Source organism: Enhydra lutris, unplaced genomic scaffold (assembly GCF_002288905.1).
Source record: "Enhydra lutris kenyoni isolate GAN:26980312 unplaced genomic scaffold, ASM228890v2 scaffoldscaffold30, whole genome shotgun sequence".
NCBI classification, from domain to species: domain Eukaryota; kingdom Metazoa; phylum Chordata; class Mammalia; order Carnivora; family Mustelidae; genus Enhydra; species Enhydra lutris.
In genome coordinates, this window is record NW_019154114.1 from 15929673 (window position 1) to 15949785 (window position 20113).

Sequence of the window (20113 nt, forward strand, 5' to 3'; positions counted from 1 at the left end):
GTCTCTAGACCCCAGTGACCTGGTTATTTTAAGATCTGAGTACCACTGATCTGCAAAAAATTCTTTCCCAGTGAATTCCCATTCAGAGAACTCCAACTTTGAAGGTCTGTAAAAATTATACAAAGCAAAGCTAAGATGCTAGACACAGAAGCCGTTCTTAATCTTTTTTTTTTTTTTAAGATTTCATTCATCTATTTAACTGACAGAGAGAGAGAGAGAGAGAGAGAGAGAGATCGCAAGTAGGCAGAGAGGCAGGCAGAGAGAGAGGGGGAAGCGGGCTCCCCACCAAGCAGACAGCCAGATGCAGGGCTCGATCCCAGGACCCTGAGATCATGACCCGAGCCAAAGGCAGAGGCTTAACCCACTGAGCCACCCAGACGCCCCGCCATTCTTAATCTTAAGAAGGAAGATGGTCCAGTAACCCTGAGTGAAGAAATCAGGAAAAGTAGTTGCTACCTCTGATCCTGCCGTGAATTAGCTGAGTGACTTCTGGAAAGTCATTTAACCTCTCTCAGCCTCAAATTCCATATGTGGAAAATGAGGGCCATGGACAGTAGCAAGGACAGCTGTGGTTTTCCCCCCATCCAGGTTTTCGGGCCCCCCTTCTTTTGGTAAGAGCACTTACAGGTGACATTTTCCCTGAGGAACCCTCCTTACCCCACTCTCAGTCCTTGGTTTGGGTGAAGCTGACCCTTCATCATATTCTGGGTGAACATGTGATTCTGGTCTGCCCAATACCACCTTCCCCTGGCCTCAGCACTGGGTTCTGGAGGGAACATGAACCAAGCTTGGACCAGTAGAGGCAACCTCAGGACTTCTGGAAATATCCATAAAGAGGCACTCCTCCTCTAGGGTTAAAGATTAAAGCCTGGCGCCATCCTGCTACTGCTTGGGAAGAGGGAATCACAATGAAGCCTGAGTAGAATGAAGAGATGGGAAGAGACAGATTTCTGATGACTGATGATTGAGTGACTGGATCCAGCTATGCCTAAACCCTGATCTTTTCTGAGTTGATAAAACTTCCCTCTGACTTGAGCTAGTTTGAAATGCTTTTCTGTCCATTGCTGTTCAAAGAGTCATGCCTGGCAAACACATTTGAGATGAACTTTCAGCTCTGTGACTGCTACTATTGGTTGCCTACCCAGCAGCCAGTTCCCCATTCTTCCCGGTTGCCAGAATCTACCTTTTCCCACAAAGCTGGAGGTGCGGGATACCTGCTTCCCAGCATCCCTTACAACTGGGGTGCATGACCCCGGCCGATGGTATCTGACAGGAAGATTGCTAGAGATGAGGGGGGGAAATGCTCCCTCCCTACCCCAGTAACAAGAGCTACAGAAAGGGAAAAAAGCTTGAGCAGCTGCTGGGTAATGCTGGGCTGACATGTGATCTCTGGAACTCAGCAGCCATGTTGATGAGATGCAAGCCTAAGAACAAAGCAGAAGCTCTCAGGATGGCAGAACCGGACAACAGAGGCACTTGGATGGCTCAGTCTGTTAAGCATCTGTCTTCAGCTCAGGTCATGATCCCAGAACTCTGGGATCGAGCCCTGAGTCCAGCTCCCTGCTCTGCCTGCTCCCCTCTCCCTGCTTGTGCTCTCTCTCTGTCAAATAAATACATAAAATAGTTAAAAAAAAAAAAAAAAAAAAAAGAACACGACAACAGAATGAGCCTGGGTCCTTGCTGGTGACACTAAGCCACTGAACCAACCCTGGAATTACTTGCCTCCTAAATTCTTAGTAGGTGGAACAATAAAACCTTGAGCAGAAAGCCTCCTTTGTTGGGCTTTCTGTTGCTTGGAGCCTAAAGCAACATAATGAATACAAACTCGGATGTTTCAGAATTCTTAACAATGGTTGGATGTTTTACTGCATATTTCACTGCCCCTTAACATCTATAGAGCGAGGTAAGTATTTCAGAGCTTTGTTTTGAAGAGTTCCTCACTGGATTCCAAGCAAGTGCAATGCCCCAGACTCTGGTCACGAGTTCTGTACCCACTTCCCGAAATTCCTTGCCTGTGACAGTGATGTTTCCGACTTCCAAACTTAAGTTTGAGAAGGCATTCCTCACCATCACAGTGACCAGAAAGGTACCTGCAATGCAAAGGGTAGAGAATCATGGGTGTTGTAATAAATTGTTTGACTTCTGCTAAGACAGCTCTCCTAGCATGTACTTCTCAGTTCCACTGATGGCAGAATTTGAATCTTTCATCATCTGAGCATTTAATGAACCCCTGTTGTATACCAGACATGGTGCAAGGCTCTGGGGATGCAGAGATGAATGAAATGTGGTCTTTGTCTTCAAGGTCCTTATAGTCTAGTAGATATGCAGGAGACCAAGTGCCAAACCATGGCAGAAATTGGTATGGGGGCATGTGGACGCAGAGCAGGGGATCACTTCATGGATCATGGTTCATGGAGGGGGTTAAAACTAAAGTTCAGGGACGCCTGGGTGGCTCAGTTGGTTAAGCAGCTGCCTTCGGCTCAGGTCATGATCCCAGCGTCCTGGGATCGAGTCCCACATCGGGCTCCTTGCTCGTCAGGGAGCCTGCTTCTCCCTCTGCCTCTGCCTGCCATTCTGTCTGCCTGTGCTCGCTCTCTCTCCCTCTCTCTCTCTCTCTCTCTCTGACAAATAAATAAATAAATAAATCTTTAAAAAAAAAAAAAAAAAAACTAAAGTTCAAAGGACAAATAGTGCCCATCCTTTGAGGGGATATTCCAGCAGAAGGAAAGACATGACAGAACTTTTAAAAGATTGAGGGGTAGAAAACGGAAAAGAATTTGTAAGACTTATTTGGGGTACATATGTATCCCACCCCTCTTCCGTCATGGGGAAGGGTGGTGGGTGCTACCTTCTCAAGTCTAGAGGGAAACTCATGAGAGGGGACCCTTGGAAAGGTGAATGTGTGCTCTTTGAGGTTGAGGACCCCCATGGAAGTGTTCCTTACTCATGCCCTGGGAGGATGGTCTATGACAGAGGGTGGAGTGAGAGGGAGAGAGGGAGGGAGGAAAGTTCTTCATTCCTGCCTTTGGAAAAAACTACAGTCACTACTGGTAGCTGGCCAAGGAAAAGGTGAGAATTTTCTGCAGACCAGATGTTTGTCTAGGGGAGAGGGAGTGCTGGAAAGGGCAGCAAGAATGAGAACAGAGAGTGACCTTGTTGGTGATCCAGAAGCAGCAGCAGCTGGACAGCTGTGGCCAGCTGAGGGAGAGGCATCACCCCTGTCCGGGGGGCTGAGGGACACAGCAGGGGCCTCAGAAGCCCAGAGAAGCTCCCATAAGAGACAGCTGCAAACATCTGCTGGGCCTTGACAGCAAGGCCAGCCAGGACTGAGCCAATGCCACCAAGTGAGGATTTCTGTCCTACCTGGTTCCCTCTCCTTCCTCCTCACCCCCTTCATCCCTGGAGCCATCCAAATCTGTTTTTCTTGTGGGGAGAAGACTACTTATCATCTAAGAGTAAGCCAAAACCTCATAGGGCCTGCAAAGATTTTATCTATTATCCCCTGCCAAGCAACTTTTATAGAAGACAAAAATTAATTTGCAATTGAATTATAGCCTATATATTGTACATATTTTCCATTGTCATTTCATTCCATTCTGGATTCTCCCTGTTTCAAGCTGGGCCTCTGATACCTGGCAAAGTTCCGGTGTTTTTCTTCTCAAATTTGTCATTTAACCTGCTATGTCTTTTGCCACCTCTGCTGCTGAGGGCATGAAAACCCCACACTTGCATAGTGTTCCCCTCTTTCTGACATACCTCTGAGACCCAGGGCCAGGGACCCCAGGGGCAAGATTCTGGGTGGGCTGGAGGCTCTGTGACCCTCATCACATTCCTGTCTGCTGACCTCACTGCACTGCCCTGAAGGACTCTCTGTTCTCTCCAGATGAAATGCAAATGTCTGCTGTGGTCTCCTCCCCTGGTGGTGCCAGCCAGTCTGTCACCCTATCTCTGTTCCAGCCAGCATCGTGACACTTCCTCTCTTCTCCCTCCCTCTCCCACCCTTGTTTTTACCTCTCTCTCTCCCCCAAGGGCATGGACTAGTTTCCTGAACCACACACTCCTCTAGAAATGATGGAAAAATTGGACCACTCCCACCCTCCTTCAGTGGTTCTCAGTGGGGGAGATTTTGCTGTCCAGGGGACAGTTGGCAATGTTTGGAGGCACTTCTGTTTGTTGGGACTTGGGGGCCTGGAGCTGCTGGCATCTAGTGGATAGAAGCCAGGGATGCTGCTGAGCATCCTACAATGTGCAGGACAGCCCCACAACAAAGTATGACCCAGTCCCAAATGTCAGAAGGGCCAGAATTGAGAACTCCCGTGACTCTGAACTCTATGAAGGCAGATAATAAGTCTCTTCCTTATTTTTGTGACACAGGCTGGATGCTGTGAACCAAGTTTGTGACCAGGACACACTGAAACTGGCTGGCAGGATGCTGGACACCAAGTCTGGAAGGGAAGAGGAAGGAAGTTTGGAAAGGGGGTCCGCCAACCCCAAGTACCTTCAAGAGGAACTGCCACATGGTAAATCCCAAATGGCCCCTTGAGGCTTTCTTCTTGGTGGGTGAAGGTTGCATTGAGTCCTGCCACTTCAAAGGTCAGCCCCTCTGGGATACCATGAGCCAACGAGACGTTGACCAGTAGGTGTTGTCCAAGCTCCAAGTGGTCAGAACCCCAGGAGGCCTGCAACCCTGACAGAGGCTCCATGAAGTGGACTGTGATGTTTCTAGAGGGTGCAGAGGTGGTGGTGTTGCTGGTGGCTCGGATCTCCAGGTGGTGCATCCCAGGGCCAATCCTTTGCTGGGCCGCTTGGCCCAGGGTCAGATTGTAGGGTAGTAGGCCGCTCAGTGTGTGAACTCAGCCAGGCTGGTGTTGCCTGACAGCACAGTGTAAGTCACCCCTGTTCCTGTGTGGGATAAGAAATATTTAAGAATGTTGGCAACAACCATGCTGTAGACTGTACCAAGGTAATCAAGACTAGCTCTGAGGTCAAGTTCTGGATATGGCTAAGGGCATGGTATAGCCATAAAGACATGTGGAAGGGTGAGTCCCAACCCCAAGTATTAACTGTGGTTATCTCTGAGTAATGGTTACACAAAGGATTTTTCTTTTTGGGTCCTCTCTGCTCATCTGCACATTCTAATTTATACTATGCATGTGTTACCCATAAACTTAAAGGTTTGTAATAAAGATTTGAGAACATTTTGTTGACAGGTTTGGCGTTGGAGGGAAGAAGGCTAAGAAGGAAGCATCTCCTGAGGCATGGCTGATTTTTATGCATGACAGTTAGCCTCCAGTCTTGTTCTAGGCAGGAGCAGCTGAAGCCGTTTCCTTCCACCTCTGTAGCAGACTGCCTGGAACCCTGCTCCTCAGGAGCACGCAGCCTGTCCCCATTAAGATGGGGCTCTCTTACAGGTTGGCACTGGCTGTCCAGCGGAATATTGTGGTTGACTCTGAAAATCTGATTTAAACCACCGAATTATGATTCTCTCCAATAGAAACCAAGTGAGTATATTTTCTTGTTTGAGCAAGGACGACGCAGCTGACACTGCCGAGAGTAATGTTAGCCCTCTGACTCTCCCATTTACTGCTCCCTCTCCCCACACTCGGCGAAGAGCAGGCACTCAATTACATTTGTAGAATGAAAAATAAATGAAGGATTATTTTAGGTTTCCCAGGTGCACAGAGCAGCCATCTTCGGCTGACAAGGACACCAGAACAGAGAGGAGCCCCAAGTACTGCGTTTAAAGACCGCAATGGCTCCGTGAAGTCCCTGCTGAGTGAGGAGCTTTGAGGTCGGACTGAGTCATGTCCTCACCTCTGCAGCTCCATGTCAATGCAGTTTACCTCAGCAGGCTTCTGTCCAGGTCGCACATTGGACCTGTGCCTGCAGGAAAGGTGCTGCCTTCGGTGACAATGGGTCTTAGCTGGTAGGGTCTCTATTGAGAAAAGGGTTGATCTTCAAGAGTATTCAACAAGTGAAATTGCGTAGGTCCCTCCGACAAAATAGGATGGATATTTTGATAAACCAGAATGGACACTGTGACCAATCGGAATAGATGCTGTGACTGATCAGAAGGGACACCTTGCCTAATCAAAATGGACACAATGACCAATTAGAATGGCCTCTGTGACCATTCAGAAAAGAAACTGGCCAATCAGAGCAGACGCCAGCCATAAGAAGTGCTGTGGCTGGAGCAGTGCTTGTCACTGACTAGCAGTCCTGACTGGGGGCAGCATCACTATGCCAAGCTGGGCAGTGCTGGCTGCACTGGGATGGCCTCAGGCCCAGCTGGTAGCTCTCCCAGTCCTAGTCAAGTTCCCCCAACAAGGAGTGACTTGGAAATTCAGTTCTTTTTACAGGACTGTGGGCATGCAAAAATGGCATTCAGAAGGCTGAGAGCTTCACTAGCTTACTGGGCTTAAGACTTTGAGCCAATTTCTGAACCTTCCCTCTGTTTCTTCATCTGTGAAATAGAGATAATAGTAGTAACGTGTAATAGTACATGGAGATAAAACTAGTACATGTAAAGCACTTAGACCAGTTACAGGCACATACTAGGTGCTAAGTAAATGAGCTAAAAAACGGACTCGATACCTGAGTGCCAAAGCCTGGGAGTTGGATGGATAGATTTGGGGAAAATCAAGGTTGCCTTGACCTTGACCATTTCTGTAGACTCACCTCCATCAAGCACCACCTGAATCCACAATGGGTCCCTGAAGACAGTGCGGCAAAGAGGGCTGGCTCCTGACTGGGACAGGCTGGAGCACCCAGTCACACTGAGCTGCTCTATCTTGTCTTGGATTGTCACATGCTTCTGAGCCATCACGTGCCACTCAGTGGTTGTGCATTCAGCAAACACAGTGAATTCCCCAGGGGCTGTGAACTGGTGGATGATGTTGCTGGATGAACTGCCGGCAATAGTCGGTGTTACCAGTGTTAGGAACACACACACACATACATTCACACATGTGTGCACCCATGCACTCACCTGCCTCACACTCCCCTGCTCTGCAAAGATAAACAAATGAAGAAAGAGATGCTACTCAGCCAAGCTGTTGGTGCTCATGAAGGTTACGTGGAGATGTCTGGAGCAGGTAGAAGTGAAAGAAAGAGCAATAACCAGCCAGGGAGTTGAATATTTGGTTACAAGTCTTTTTTCTGCTATTTATTTCTTCTGTGGCTCACATAAATCCCCTTTCTGGGTCTTCTTTGCTTCATCTGTAAAATACTATGCCCCAGTCTACCTTTCTGAGCCATATTTTCCCATGTGTAAAATGGGACCCTAGCCCAAATATATCAGAATTATGGGTATGTTTTGCTTCTCATTTTCCCAATGAAACGAATTAAAAATCTCTAACAGGGCCTGTAAAGACCCACATGACCTGCCTTCCTGACCTCATCCCCATCTCCTGCCACAGCCCCCTAGCTCAATGCCCACTCTAACCTCTTTTCAGTTCCTGGAATATACCACCTCCTGTCTGCCTCAAGGCCTGCAAGTGTGCTGTTCTTTGCTGGGAAAGCTCTTGCCCATCTCTGCTCACACTCACACTGTTCCTTCTGTTCTGAGCTTAAACATCGCCTCCTTGAGGAGACCTTTGGCTCCCTGTGAAGGAAATGCTGCAGCTTCATTGCTTCTCCTGGGTGATACCCATCCCTTGTGTGCTTGCTCAATCACTCTCATTCTTCTCTGCAAGGTTGTCCACCCAGTGTCTGTCTAATTCTCAGTTATAAATCTGACACCAACACAGTGCCCAGCACAGAGTGGATGCTGAGAAATATTTGACAAATGAGCATATTTGTGAAAAAGCATGGAAAACAGTAACCTGACTTTTGGTGCTGGCCACCACGGTATAAGCCCACCACAGCCTATTTCTTCCACTGATTACCATGAAAACCCTGGGCAGATTTCAAAAAGAAACTTCCCGAAGATACTGAAAAGTAAACAACAGCAGACAGGTGGGGAAAAAAGTAAAAACTTTAAGAATTATCCATAAAGATGGGATTTTCCTGTTTTGTGTCTTTTTTAACCTCCTTTATCTCTTGGCTTAGTCCATAGGGTAGCCTGAGTCATGAAACTGCACAATGGATGAAGAAAACAAAAACCCCGAGAGAAAAACCCTCTGTTTAGCCAGAGAACCAGGGAAAGGGACCCAATGAGCTTGAAAGCACAGGGAAAATATCTGTTTGTTTTGTGTTCTCTTGTTTCTCTCTCGGCCCTGACCTAGGCTGTCCTCCCTCAGAGCTGCATTGACTGCTTCAAGGGATGCAAACACAAAATCCCCAAGAGAAAACCCATCTTTCTAGCCAGAGGAGCAATGGAGAAAGACCTGTGGGAGCTGGAGACTGTGGGGGAAACCCTGAAAAAGAGAGATCTGGAGAGGATGATCCCCCACTTCTGTGAACAACCCAGCACAAACCATGACCTCACCCAGAAATTATGCAGGTGCAAAACAGCCCCAAAGACACACAGCCAAGGCTTTGTTGAAGTCAGACTACAACATAAACACCACCCGGAGAGCCACACGTGTGGGGGAGACACCCGGAGAGCCACATGTGTGGGGCAGACCCAAACAGCTTTGGAAACTGAATGGACATGGGAAACACGGCTCACAGAAGGCAAGTCGTGAAGTGTGGTCTGAGTCTAACCAAGGGCGCTGCCAGCTAAAACAAAACAAACAACAAGCCATTTTCCAGAGGATTTTGACAGGATCCAGAGTCTCAGAACCTACTGTCAAAATGGCCAGAATACAATCCAAAATTGCCTGATATACAAAGAATGAGGAAAATTTGATCCAGTCTCAAGGGAAAACATAATAGATGTCAGCCTGTAGATGACTCAGGGATGGAAATGATCAGACAGACTTGAAATCCACCATCATAACCAAGCTCCATGACATAAAAGTAAATCTTCTTTAGATGAATGGAAAGCTAGACATTCTGAGCAGAGAAACAGAAACTATTCTTTAAAAAATGAAAATTTTAGAAAAAAAAAAACCCACAATACATGAAATAAAAAAATTTTACTAGCTGCCTACAAGAGCTGAATAGTGACAACAGAGGAAAGTTGGTGAACTTGAACATAGAGCAAGAGAAAACATCCAAGTTGAAGAACAGATGTTAAATATATTTAAATATTAATAAAATATTGAATTGTTTAAATGAGCAGAGCATTACCAATCTATGTGACAGTATGAAAAGATAAAATATTTGTGTCATTGGAGTACCAACGAGAAGAGAAAGATTGGTGTAGAAAAATATACTGAGGAAATAATGGTGAAAACCTCCTCAATTTGGGAAAACCCTACATTTAAAGATTCAAGAAGCTCCACAGACCGCCCCCCCAAGGGAAAAAAAGTTAAAGAAAACCATCCCCACACATATAGTTATCAAACTGCCAAAAATCAAAAATTAATGAGATAAATCAAAAAATCAAACTGCTGGAAAAAATAGCACATTACATGTAGACATGTGAATGAGTGTAGATTTCCCCTCAGAAATGCATGGTGGTCAGAAGACTGTGGCAACATCTTTAAGTGTTGAAACAAAAGAACTTTCAACACTTAATTCTATATCCAGCAGAAAAGTCCTTCAGGGAGTGAAGCAAAATAAAGACATTCTCAGGAATAAAGAAATCCTCTAAGAGGATTTGTTGTCAGAAAATCTGCTATAAAAGAAATGGTTAAGGGAGTTTTTACAGCTGATGGGAAATATCAGAGGGGAACTTGGAATTTCAGGAATGAAGGGAGAGTACAAGTAATGGTTAATTACTTTGGTAAATGAATAGGCTACTTTTCTCCCTTAAGTTCTTTAAATGTGTATGACTGTTGAAAAGGGTTTCCGATGTATGTAAGTGTCCCACATAGGACAATTATAAAGGAGGGTGGGCAAAGGGACCTATATGCCAGTAAGGCTTCAACATTTTACTGAAGTCAATATTAACTCCATTTGGACAATGAAAGATTAGATATATATACAGTAATCCCTGAAGCAATTACTAGAAAGGTAATAAAGAGAACCAAATAATAGATATGTTAAAATGGAATACTAAAAATATGCAAATACTCCAAAAGAAGACAAGAAAGGAGAGGAACAGAGTGAAAAATAAACAGAAGGGTGAAGAGAAAACAAGTAACAAAATATAGTAGACCTAAACCTAACTATATCAATAACTACATATAAATAGTCTAAACACAACAATTATTGTGCCAAATGGGATTTTAAAAAACCAAGACACAACCAAAGACTGTCTACAAGGAGCCCACTTTAAATACGATGATAAAGATACGTTAAAAGTACAAGTATAGAAGCTACACCAGCAAACACTAATGAAAAAATGATGGAGAAGGCTTTATTAATATCAGACTATGTAGATTTCAGAACAAGAAAACACTGACTCTTTAAAGAAATGTGAAGGATGGTTTTGAATAGCAAAATCTGGCCTGTTTTTCAGGGATCTGCCTGGAAGAAGCAACTCATTCCATTTTCTGAACTCTGCTGCCAACTGAAATTGCCCAGGACTAAAAGGCAGAGAAACGGATTTTTCCTCATTTGTCTCCCAGTGAGCTCACCCAAGGGAAAAGACAACAAAGTGGTTTTAGAAACTTTCTGCCAACAAAGAGAAGATATGCTCAGAGTACAAAGCAACAGAGGCAACAACTAAACATTTCTGTTATGATGCTATGAGCCAGCAATTCCACTCCTGGGTACAAACCCAACAGAAACATGTACATGTGTGCGCCAGAAGACACGTGCTCACATGTTCACAACTGCGCAATTTGTAATTGCCAAATGGGAAACCACCCAAAAGGACTGCCAACACTAGAATGGATAAGTAAACTGAAGAATGTCCATACAATGGAATGCTATATAAAAATGAGAAAAAAAAATCATGGTTATGCACAATATGGACAAATCTCAAAAAGGTACTTTTGAACAGATGTCAGACACAAAAAAGAATACACTTTATGATTCCATTTATAGAAGCTTCAAACGGGTCGCACTGATTGATAGTGGTAGGAATCAGTACTACCGGGGGCCTGAGGAGGATTCCCGGGAGGCAGGTCTTGTTCTGTTTCTTGATCTGAGTGCTAGTTACATGGGTGTGTTCACTGTGTAAAAATTAACTGAGCTGTGTCTTTGTGTGCATTTTTTTGCATGTATCTATGCTTCAATAAAAAGTTTAAAAATTACTTTAAGATACTGCCACTCGGGGCACCTGGGTGGCTCAGTGGGTTAAAGCCTCTGCCTTCGGCTCAGGTCATGGTCCCAGGGTCCTGGGATCGAGCCCCATATCGGGCTCTCTGCTCAGTAGGGAGCCTGCTTCCTCCTCTCTCTCTGCCTGCCACTCTGCCTACTTGTGATCTCTGTCTGTCAAAAAAATAAAATCTTTAAAAAAAAAAAAAAGATACTGCCACTCACTGATTTGTACATGATGCTTAGTAGTTGACATTAATGGGATGTGGCTTTTAGAAAGAAAATGGAGAAGATAGCTCTTATTTTTTATCTTTGCTCGTAATGTCCAATTGTTATGAATACCAAGGTCTGTGTCATTTTGTTAATGTCACTCACAAGTTGCTAGCCAACTTGGTGGACAAAGCCCTCTGACCAGATTGGGCAGTGTGGTGGAATAGAGAGGGTCAGAAGTGGGAAGTGAGGGAGTCTCCAGAGCTCCATCGGTCACCTCCATAACCTAATGTCTCAGTGCCCTTGTCCATATAACAAGGCAAGAGCCATTCCCGGCTGGGTCATTCTAGGGTTTACATGAGACCATGGCTGAGTAAGTACCTGGCATGTAATGGGCTCAAATATTGTATTTTTTTATATAATAGGATGACACTTATGCCATTTAGCCTCTTAGAAATAAAAGTAGTGTCTAATTCTTTGTAATATGAATATAATGGCCACAGTTGCTCATTTCTGAGAATCAACTCTGTGCCAGTTCTTTTCTTCTTTTTAGTCCCATTTAGTCCTTAAATTACCAAGTGATATTAGCAATATTTGCAATAATATTAACAATCACAGATCATGTACCTGAATGCCTAGAGATTCTTATATATCCTCTGTAGTGGATGCACGTCACTGAGAGTCTGTCCTCTGAGACCGAGGTCTGCATCCCCCCAGCACTTTGGCCTGTTAGTGCTGGAGGGCTCACAGATGAATCCATCTCCAGGAATTCCCCTTAGCTAAAGGGAGCTGCCTCCCACAAAATGCCATCTTGCCTCCAATGGCTGCCCAGGGCCAGAGTACAAAGGTTCCACTCTCTTGCCTCAATCAAGACAGGTCCTAGCTCTAGAGTTCTCTATGGGTATTAGAGGGGCCTGTGTTGCTAGTGTATCCCAGTCCAACTTCTGCCCCTCTCCATCCAGGTACCCCCCAGGAAACCTGTGCCACAAATCAGTTTCCTGGTACCCAACCTACATGTTCTCCAAAAACAATTTCTTTAAACTGGCTGGCAGCAAGGCTGTTCATCAGCAGACCCCTTTTGAGTTTTCCAGCATTGTCTTTCATTTTCCCCACACACCTTTGAAATCCTGTTGTACTACGGGGCTCTAAGTTCCGTGAGGGGACCTCAATCCCTTCACATCCATGACCTCCCTTGCTGTGCCTCCTTTGGTCCTGCCTGGTTCCCCCGAAAGACTTCAGTCCTTTGTGACCATCACTTCACCTTCCACATAATTCCTCTGAGCCTCCCAACATTCTGTGTACATCTAGGTCACTCTAAGTTTCGTGTTGTCTTGAGAATTACCGATTTCCAGGAAGTCTCCCCTGCAGACTCAGCTGTGTGCAGAGGCAGCTCTGAATAGACCCCAAAATGACGACAATCTCCGAATATGTCAGTAGGTGGCGCTAAGTTACCCAACAGTGGACAAGGACAAATTTCACCTTAGCAAATTGTTCCATAAGGTGCATAATAAATTTCAGAAACAAAGACAGTTTTCCACAACAAACAGTAAAGCAAAACAGCCTTAGGTTCAAATGAACACAAGACATGGGAAGTGCAAGGTGAAAAGGAGCTTCTAAAAGGGAAATTCTTTTACTTTTATTATGCTGTTTCTATTTGAGATTGGATTCTCCCCAATCAGCTCATGCTATCTGTCTACGACAGAACTGAAGTGTCTGATTTAGGTTTTAGCTTAACAAGGAGTTGAGCAGAAGCAGGGTTCTGTACAAACACATGAGAGAAAACCACAGTGATATTCACACAAGTTATGTGACTTCTGTGTACTTAAACTTCACGCCATTCCTAAAATTCTAGCTGAGGCTGCTCGTGCTAAGAAAGCATCAGAAATACATCTCCCAAATTTAACAAAAATTATAGAAGGTGGTGGCCAGGTAATTTCAAAGTCCAACAAGTTTTTAAAATAGATGAAATTGGATTATTTGAGAGGAGTGATGGCAGATGGTGTCACCATCTATTTCTTTTAGAAAGAAAAAAAAATTGAGTGGCTTTGGCTTCGAGCTAATGCCGAGAGGGACTGCAAATGTAAAACACTGATTATTGTTTCTCTTCAATTATCAAAAAACCACAGAGAATCCAGAGAGCAAGATAAAAACACCCTTTGCCTCACCATCCAGAGTTAACAAATACTAGCATTTTGTCCCATTTTCTCCAGTTTTTAGCTACTGTTTGTTCATTACTGGAATGTCCTTGTTTAACTAAAGGTCTTAGAGAGCTACTGACAGTCAATTTTGACTAATGCCAAATGCAAGTTGTTTAAAATTTGGGGGCTGGAAGATTGTGTAGCTGAGCATTTGTTGTTTTACCAATGAAATGGTAGCAAGCATGAAGAAACCTGCAGAACAAGGCCATGGGCATTTATGTCACTTAAACATTTTCTTCCCCAGAGCATCTTCACATGTAATTTCTCATTTTATTCCAGGAAACAATCAAGACAGTCATCAATATAAATGCAACAGGGAAGGAAATGGAAACCCAAGACCAGGGATTGTCTTGCTGGCATTAGAACCTCACCTTCCGGAGAAGGCATTTTATTTTGATGGCACAGAAGGATGCCTGAGACCACAGAGGACTGTTGAGTTTGAAACTGGCACTCAGTGGGACAGATTTGGGCCACGGACAGAGCTGGCCCCTCTTGGACCCACCCCACCCAGGGCTTCCTGCAAGCAGAGCGTGCACAGGGCTGGACTCAGAACCTCTAGCTCCCACAAGGTAGAGCTACAGATGTTGTGGAGTTAGGGCCTTCAGGATTTCCCTGGGGATTCATGTTGCACTGAGGACCCCTGGAAGGAGCCCCCAAACGCAATGAGCATCTGAAAATTCTGGAACATTCTCGGGCACCCAGCAGAGCAGGAAAGAGCTTACCCCAGGCCCCGGTAAGACTTTGAAATGTTATGAACTAGGTTCAGCCTCTTATCAGGCTGGGGAGACTCTGCTCCCCTAGAGGATTCAGAGCACAGTCCCTTCAGGCCCGGGTGCCCCCATGCTGTGTAATCCACTAGGGGCTTCAGGGCCTCAGCTTTGACGCCAGATAGTCCTGTCTCGCACCACCATGCTGCCGCTCACTAGCTGCATGGCTTGGGCAGTGCTGCGTTACCCCTCTGAGCCTTAGTGGCTTTGTCCGTAAAAACAAGGTAATGATTACCTAGCTCAGCGCTATCCAATAGAAACACAGTGTGAGCCGTGTTACTGTGTATGTGTGTGTGTTCTGATAGCCACATTGAAAAAGTAAGAATTGGTAAAATTAAGTGTAATTATTTATTTTCTTTAATGCAATATATCTAAAATACTTTCATTCCAACATGCAACCAATGTAAAAATTAGTGAGATATTTTACATTTTTTATGGGAGGTTAGATGGAGGGAACTAAATCTCCAAAATCCTGCATGTATTTCACAGTTACAGCGTAAAAAACCCGCCACATTTCAACTATTCAATAGCTCATGCGGCAGGTGGCTCTTCTATCGGAGAGGGTTGCAGTGAGGGTGAAATGAGATTATATGTGAGATTATACGTGGAAGTTGCTTGGCTGGACTGTTTTTAATGTTGCTACTATCATTTTTTATCATTCTTGCCAACAGAAAACATTCCCACACCCAGGTGAGCTTCTTCTTCACCTCATTACCGACTCTTTGGACGGTCACTCGGGAGAGATTCTACCCAGAACCAAGCCAAAAGGACCCAGCCCTTCGTGACTGTGCATGTGGCCTCCATTATGAGAAAACCTGTGAGTGTCACTTCCTCCCCTTCTTGAATGTATGCCCCTTGGTGCTGTGGCTGTGCCATTCCTTCCATCAACAGGTGGAGTCTGTTTCTCCACCTGTTGAACCTGGGCTGGCCATGGAACTTGCTCTGGCCAATGAGATATTAGAAAATGTGACACAAGTAGAGATTTGAAAGATGCTTGCACATGAGGCCTTGTTCTTACTTGCTGCTAGAAACCCTCAGACACCATGCCAGTGAGGCTAAGCTAGCCTGTCATGTGATGAGAAACACACCCATAATCAACATTCACCTAACCACCAGACATGCAAGTGAGGACTTCTGAGGCCATCCACCCCCAGGGTGAACTGGCCCAGATAAGCAAAGCCACTCAGCTGATCCAAAGAAGCCAGGGAAATAATACTGTAAGCTACTAAGTTTGGGATGTTTTGTTATGCAGCAGAAACTGACTGATACAGCCCTACTTAAGTCTCAGATTCCTCTTACCTGAGGGGGTAGTAGGGATCGAAAGTGTGGCCATCTCCTGTACTCATTATACATGACAGATTTCCAATGAAGGGAGAGAGGAGCCATGTCAGGGAGATGGTGACATTGTCAAAGATGAAACTCTCATTGGACACCATCAGCTGGAGGCCTGCAGATCAAAAAGGGAAATGTTTTGTGCCATCAGAAATCAAAGTTGCATGCTTCTGTTTAAAACCTACTCTCTTCTATCCACTTGTCCTTCATCATTAGGTGGGGCTTTCAAAGGTTTCTTAATTTTATTTTTACTTTTTAAAGTTCTTTTGAATTTTGTTTTTAGTTCATAGGTAATAGGTGACCAAGTTACAAAATTTGAAATGTATAAAGTGTTCAGAATGAAAAGAAACCCTCCATTCCATTCTTCAGTACATCCCCACACACACAGAGGCAATCACTGTTACCAGGGTCACCTTCCAGGGATATCTACACATTCCCGAGCACATCCATGCTTTCCTATTTATACAAATGGTACATGATGCATATTCACTATTTGACACCCTCCATTTTTTTTCACTTAGTATATCTTGGAGATTGTTTTGAATGAATTCAGTTAGAGCTGCCTTGTTCTTTGTAATGGCTGCACAATGTACCCTAATTTATTTAACCAGCATTCTATTGATTGTCTAAATGTATTTTATCATGTTTAAAAAGACAAAAGGCCAAGCACCTTTAGGAAAATTGACTGGGCTAAGGTGGCTGATGATTCATTGTAAGCCATTAAGTGCACATTAAATTTTATAAAACCGAGTTTTCAAAGTTAGCATGGAGGATGGGGAGTGGGGTAGAGTTTGCCAGGGTTTCATACAGCCCTGGGCTAATTTGTGCAGCATAATCTTTCAGTTTCCAAGCACTAATGAGGAAGGAAGGGATAGAAGGAGCTGAATGTAAACGAAAAGAACTTTCCTGAGCTGCTCAGAAAGTTGTCGCTGTCCTGATTCACAGCTATCTGAGGAAACTTGGACTGTTGTTAGGCCCTCCTGGGCACTGCGGTGGGGGGCACGGGATGGGGGAATGCTGGATAAAGTCTCTCCTTTTACAAATCAGAAACACTGTGATCAGAACTCACTGGTTCACAAGGGGGCAGGATATTTGAAATCAAAGTTGGGGCAGGAAATCTGGTCCGGGGTCTCTAGACCTAATATACCCACTGGCCGAAGCAACATATTGGTCCAGTGACAGTCACACTGCAACTGGCGGACCTCCAAAGGGCACCCTTTGTCCATTAGCAAAACCACCGAATGGAAACCACTGCCAAACCCCATGGCCTCTTCTTCCCAGAAAACAGAAAGAAGACATCCTGCTCTTACTCCGCCCAAGCGTGCCTAGCAAACTGATGCCGCTGGTGAAACTGTCCTCTCCTCATCTCTTTGCGGTCCTCCCTCCTACACCCACGGACTCTGCTCTCTTGGATGGCCCTTGGGGACCCCAGCATTCCCTGAGTCACTTCTTCCCTTCAGAGCTCCCTGCACCTTCACTCACGCTCTCTCCTTTCTGTTGGTGCTGTTGTGACTAATTCCCTGGACAATGGCGTAGGGGAAAGTGGCACTCATGTACACTGTTAGTGAGAATGTAAATCAGTGCAGCCATTTTGGAGTGTAATTTGCAATCTCCATTAACATTTAAAAAGCATATACCCTACGACCCAGCATTTCCTCTACTAGGGATCTCGCCTCTAAAAATGATCAGGCACATGTCAAGATATATGCACAAGAATGAGCGCTACAGAGTGACACTTAACAGCAAAAATCAGAAGCAACCTAAATGTCCATCAGCAGGGGACCGGTCCAATAAATTCTGACACAGTCTTATGATGGGATACTGCACAGCCATTAAAAGAATAAGGTTGTGACTGGGAAAGACATCCAGGATATATTATTAAGTTAAAAAAACAATGTTGAGCTATAAACTAATATATTTAACATGATTACATTTTATGTATAAATATTCATACACAGTCACATCTATGAAAACAGTTTATTTTATTTTTTTTTAAAGATTTTATTTATTTATTTGACAGAGAGAGATCACAAGTAGACGGAGAGGCAGGCAGAGAGAGAGAGAGAGAGGAGGAAGCAGGCTTCTTGCTGAGCAGAGAGCCCGTTGTGGGACTGGATCCCAGGACCCTGAGATCATGACCTGAGCCGAAGGCAGCGGCTTAACCCACTGAGCCACCCAGGTGCCCCTATGAAAACAGTTTAAAAAGCAGAGAAGAGGGGCGCCTGGGTGGCTCAGTGGGTTGAAGCCTCTGCCTTCGGCTCAGGTCATGATCCCAGGGTCCTGGGATCGAGCCCCGCATTGGGCTCTCTGCTCAGCGGGGAGCCTGCTTCCTCCTCTCTCTGCCTGCCTCTCCGCCTACTTGTGATCTCTGTCAAATAAATAAATAAAATCTTTAAAAAAAAATAAAAATAAAAATAAAAAGCAGAGAAGAACTTACTCTAAACTAAACATTTAACAGTGGTTTCCTTAAGGAGAGTAGGACTGTAGAATTGAAGGGAGGAATTCTTCCTTCTTGATTTATAAAACTTTTATAAAGTGTAGTAATATGGGCTATTTTTATGGCTTTTGAAATTTGTAGTTTTTAAAAGTCCCTTTGTGTTCTAAAATGCAGCCTATGGGCAGGGTGGTGGTTGAGTGAGCATGGGGTGTAGTAACGAGACATCTTTTAACTTCTTCCAGTCATGCAATACTGGTTTTGTCTGACGTGTTTATTGGGTCGCCCATGATATTTCATTGGAAGGGTCCTGGGAGTTAAAAATTATACATTTTTTATTTCTGGCTTGACAGCTCATTTCTGCAACAGTAGCCTCAAACTCTTTACCCCATGACACTAGGCCACTTCAGGGGGTGCAGGCTTCAGGGAATCAGGTGTGAGTCAGGAAGTCTCTTAGCACACACATCGGCTCCCATGGGAGGCTCCTCCCTCTGCTCTAAGTGGGGCTGGACCTGGTGTAGAAACAAGGGAATTCCTTGTTTCTCGCCGAGGACTCACCTTCCTGGCACTGGTACCGCACCCACAGGTAGCTTCCCTGGGTGGGGCACAGGTCTCCAAAGTAGGTCCCATCTGCTGCCACCTGGCATACTTGCAGCCCCTGGCACTGGCCTGGGAAGTGCCCGAATCCCAGCGGGAGCAGGAATAGCGTGAAAGATGAAAAGGGACAGGTTCAGACAGAGACGAATGACCTCTCATTCTTTCATTCATTCATTCACCCACCATCTGCTCAAGGAATATCTGCAAATATCCACGGAAGACCAGACAGTGGCCCAGGTACTAGGTGGAGAGAGAGGTAGGATTCTTGCCCTCAAGCAGCTCAGGGTCTAGCACAGGGGTTCTCAAATCTTACAATACACCAGCATCTCCTGGAGGGCTCTGGAAGGCACAGATTTCCAGACCCTACCCCCAGTGCTTCTGAGTCAGTTGACATGGTTCGGGGAGAGGCTGTGTAAGAATTTACTTTTCTTTTTTTTTTTTTTTTTAAGATTTTATTTATTTATTTGACAGAGAGAGATCACAAGTAGACAGAGAGGCAGGCAGAGAGAGAGAGGGAAGCAGGCTCCCCGCTGAGCAGAGAGCCCGATGCGGGACTCGATCCCAGGACCCTGAGATCACGACCTGAGCCGGAGGCAGCGGCTTAACCCACTGAGCCACCCAGGCGCCCCAGAATTTACTTTTCTAATAAGCTCTCAGGTGATGCTGATGCTGCTGGCCCAGGCACCCCACTTTCAGAACCACCGGTCCAGTAGCATGCAGTCAGATGGCCTAACGTGACCCAACGTGCCAGTTTTGAGAACTGGCAAAGAGGGCAAAGATCAGGAATCCTGTCTAGGTGCCCACAAAAAGGAGAAGCATGGGGAGCCCAGGCCAGAAACTTCAGGTCATCCCAACACCTCTCCCTCCTGCCCAGGCAGATGAGTTACACGCCTACAGAGAAGCCTAGGAGGAGGACAGGCAGGTGCTACCTGGTTGTAGGACTGAGGTCCCACTTCTGTGCTGGGTGTCAGCTGGGAACCCCTCTAGCTCCTAGAGGCCATTCTCTAGTCCTTGTGCGTGGCCCTCTGTTATCTCCCAGCCAGCAGTGTACTATAGGGTCTGTCTCACACTTGAACTCTGATTTCTCCATCAGCCCCATCTCTGGCTTCTAGCCGGAGAAACTTCTTTGCTTTTAAGGGATCATGTGGTTAAATTGTGCCCACGTGGATAATCCAGATTCAGAATCATAAATGCATCTGCAAAGTCCCTTTGCCATGATATCTCATCATACCTAGAGTTCCAGGGATTAGGATAGCAAATCTCAGGGGCCATACCTCTGCCTATCCCGGACGGGAATACATAAGAGGGCAGAGTGTTTTTCTTTTCTTTTCCTTTCCTTTCCTTTCCTTTCCTTTCCTTTCCTTTCCTTTCCTTTCCTTTCC

The 20113-nt window shown here is 45.3% G+C and overlaps 1 protein-coding gene across 1 annotated transcript in view; it reads right to left on the reverse strand.

The window, feature by feature from the left end:
- LOC111153074 (polycystin 1 like 2) overlaps window positions 1-20113 on the reverse strand; it is a 91982-nt gene that overhangs the window by 64035 nt on the left and 7834 nt on the right. Inside the window, 6 exon segments of the mRNA XM_022511870.1 lie at window positions 2013-2090; window positions 4499-4852; window positions 4855-4902; window positions 6679-6908; window positions 15668-15815; window positions 18693-18803. Of these exon segments, the coding sequence (XP_022367578.1) occupies window positions 2013-2090; window positions 4499-4852; window positions 4855-4902; window positions 6679-6908; window positions 15668-15815; window positions 18693-18803 (969 nt within the window).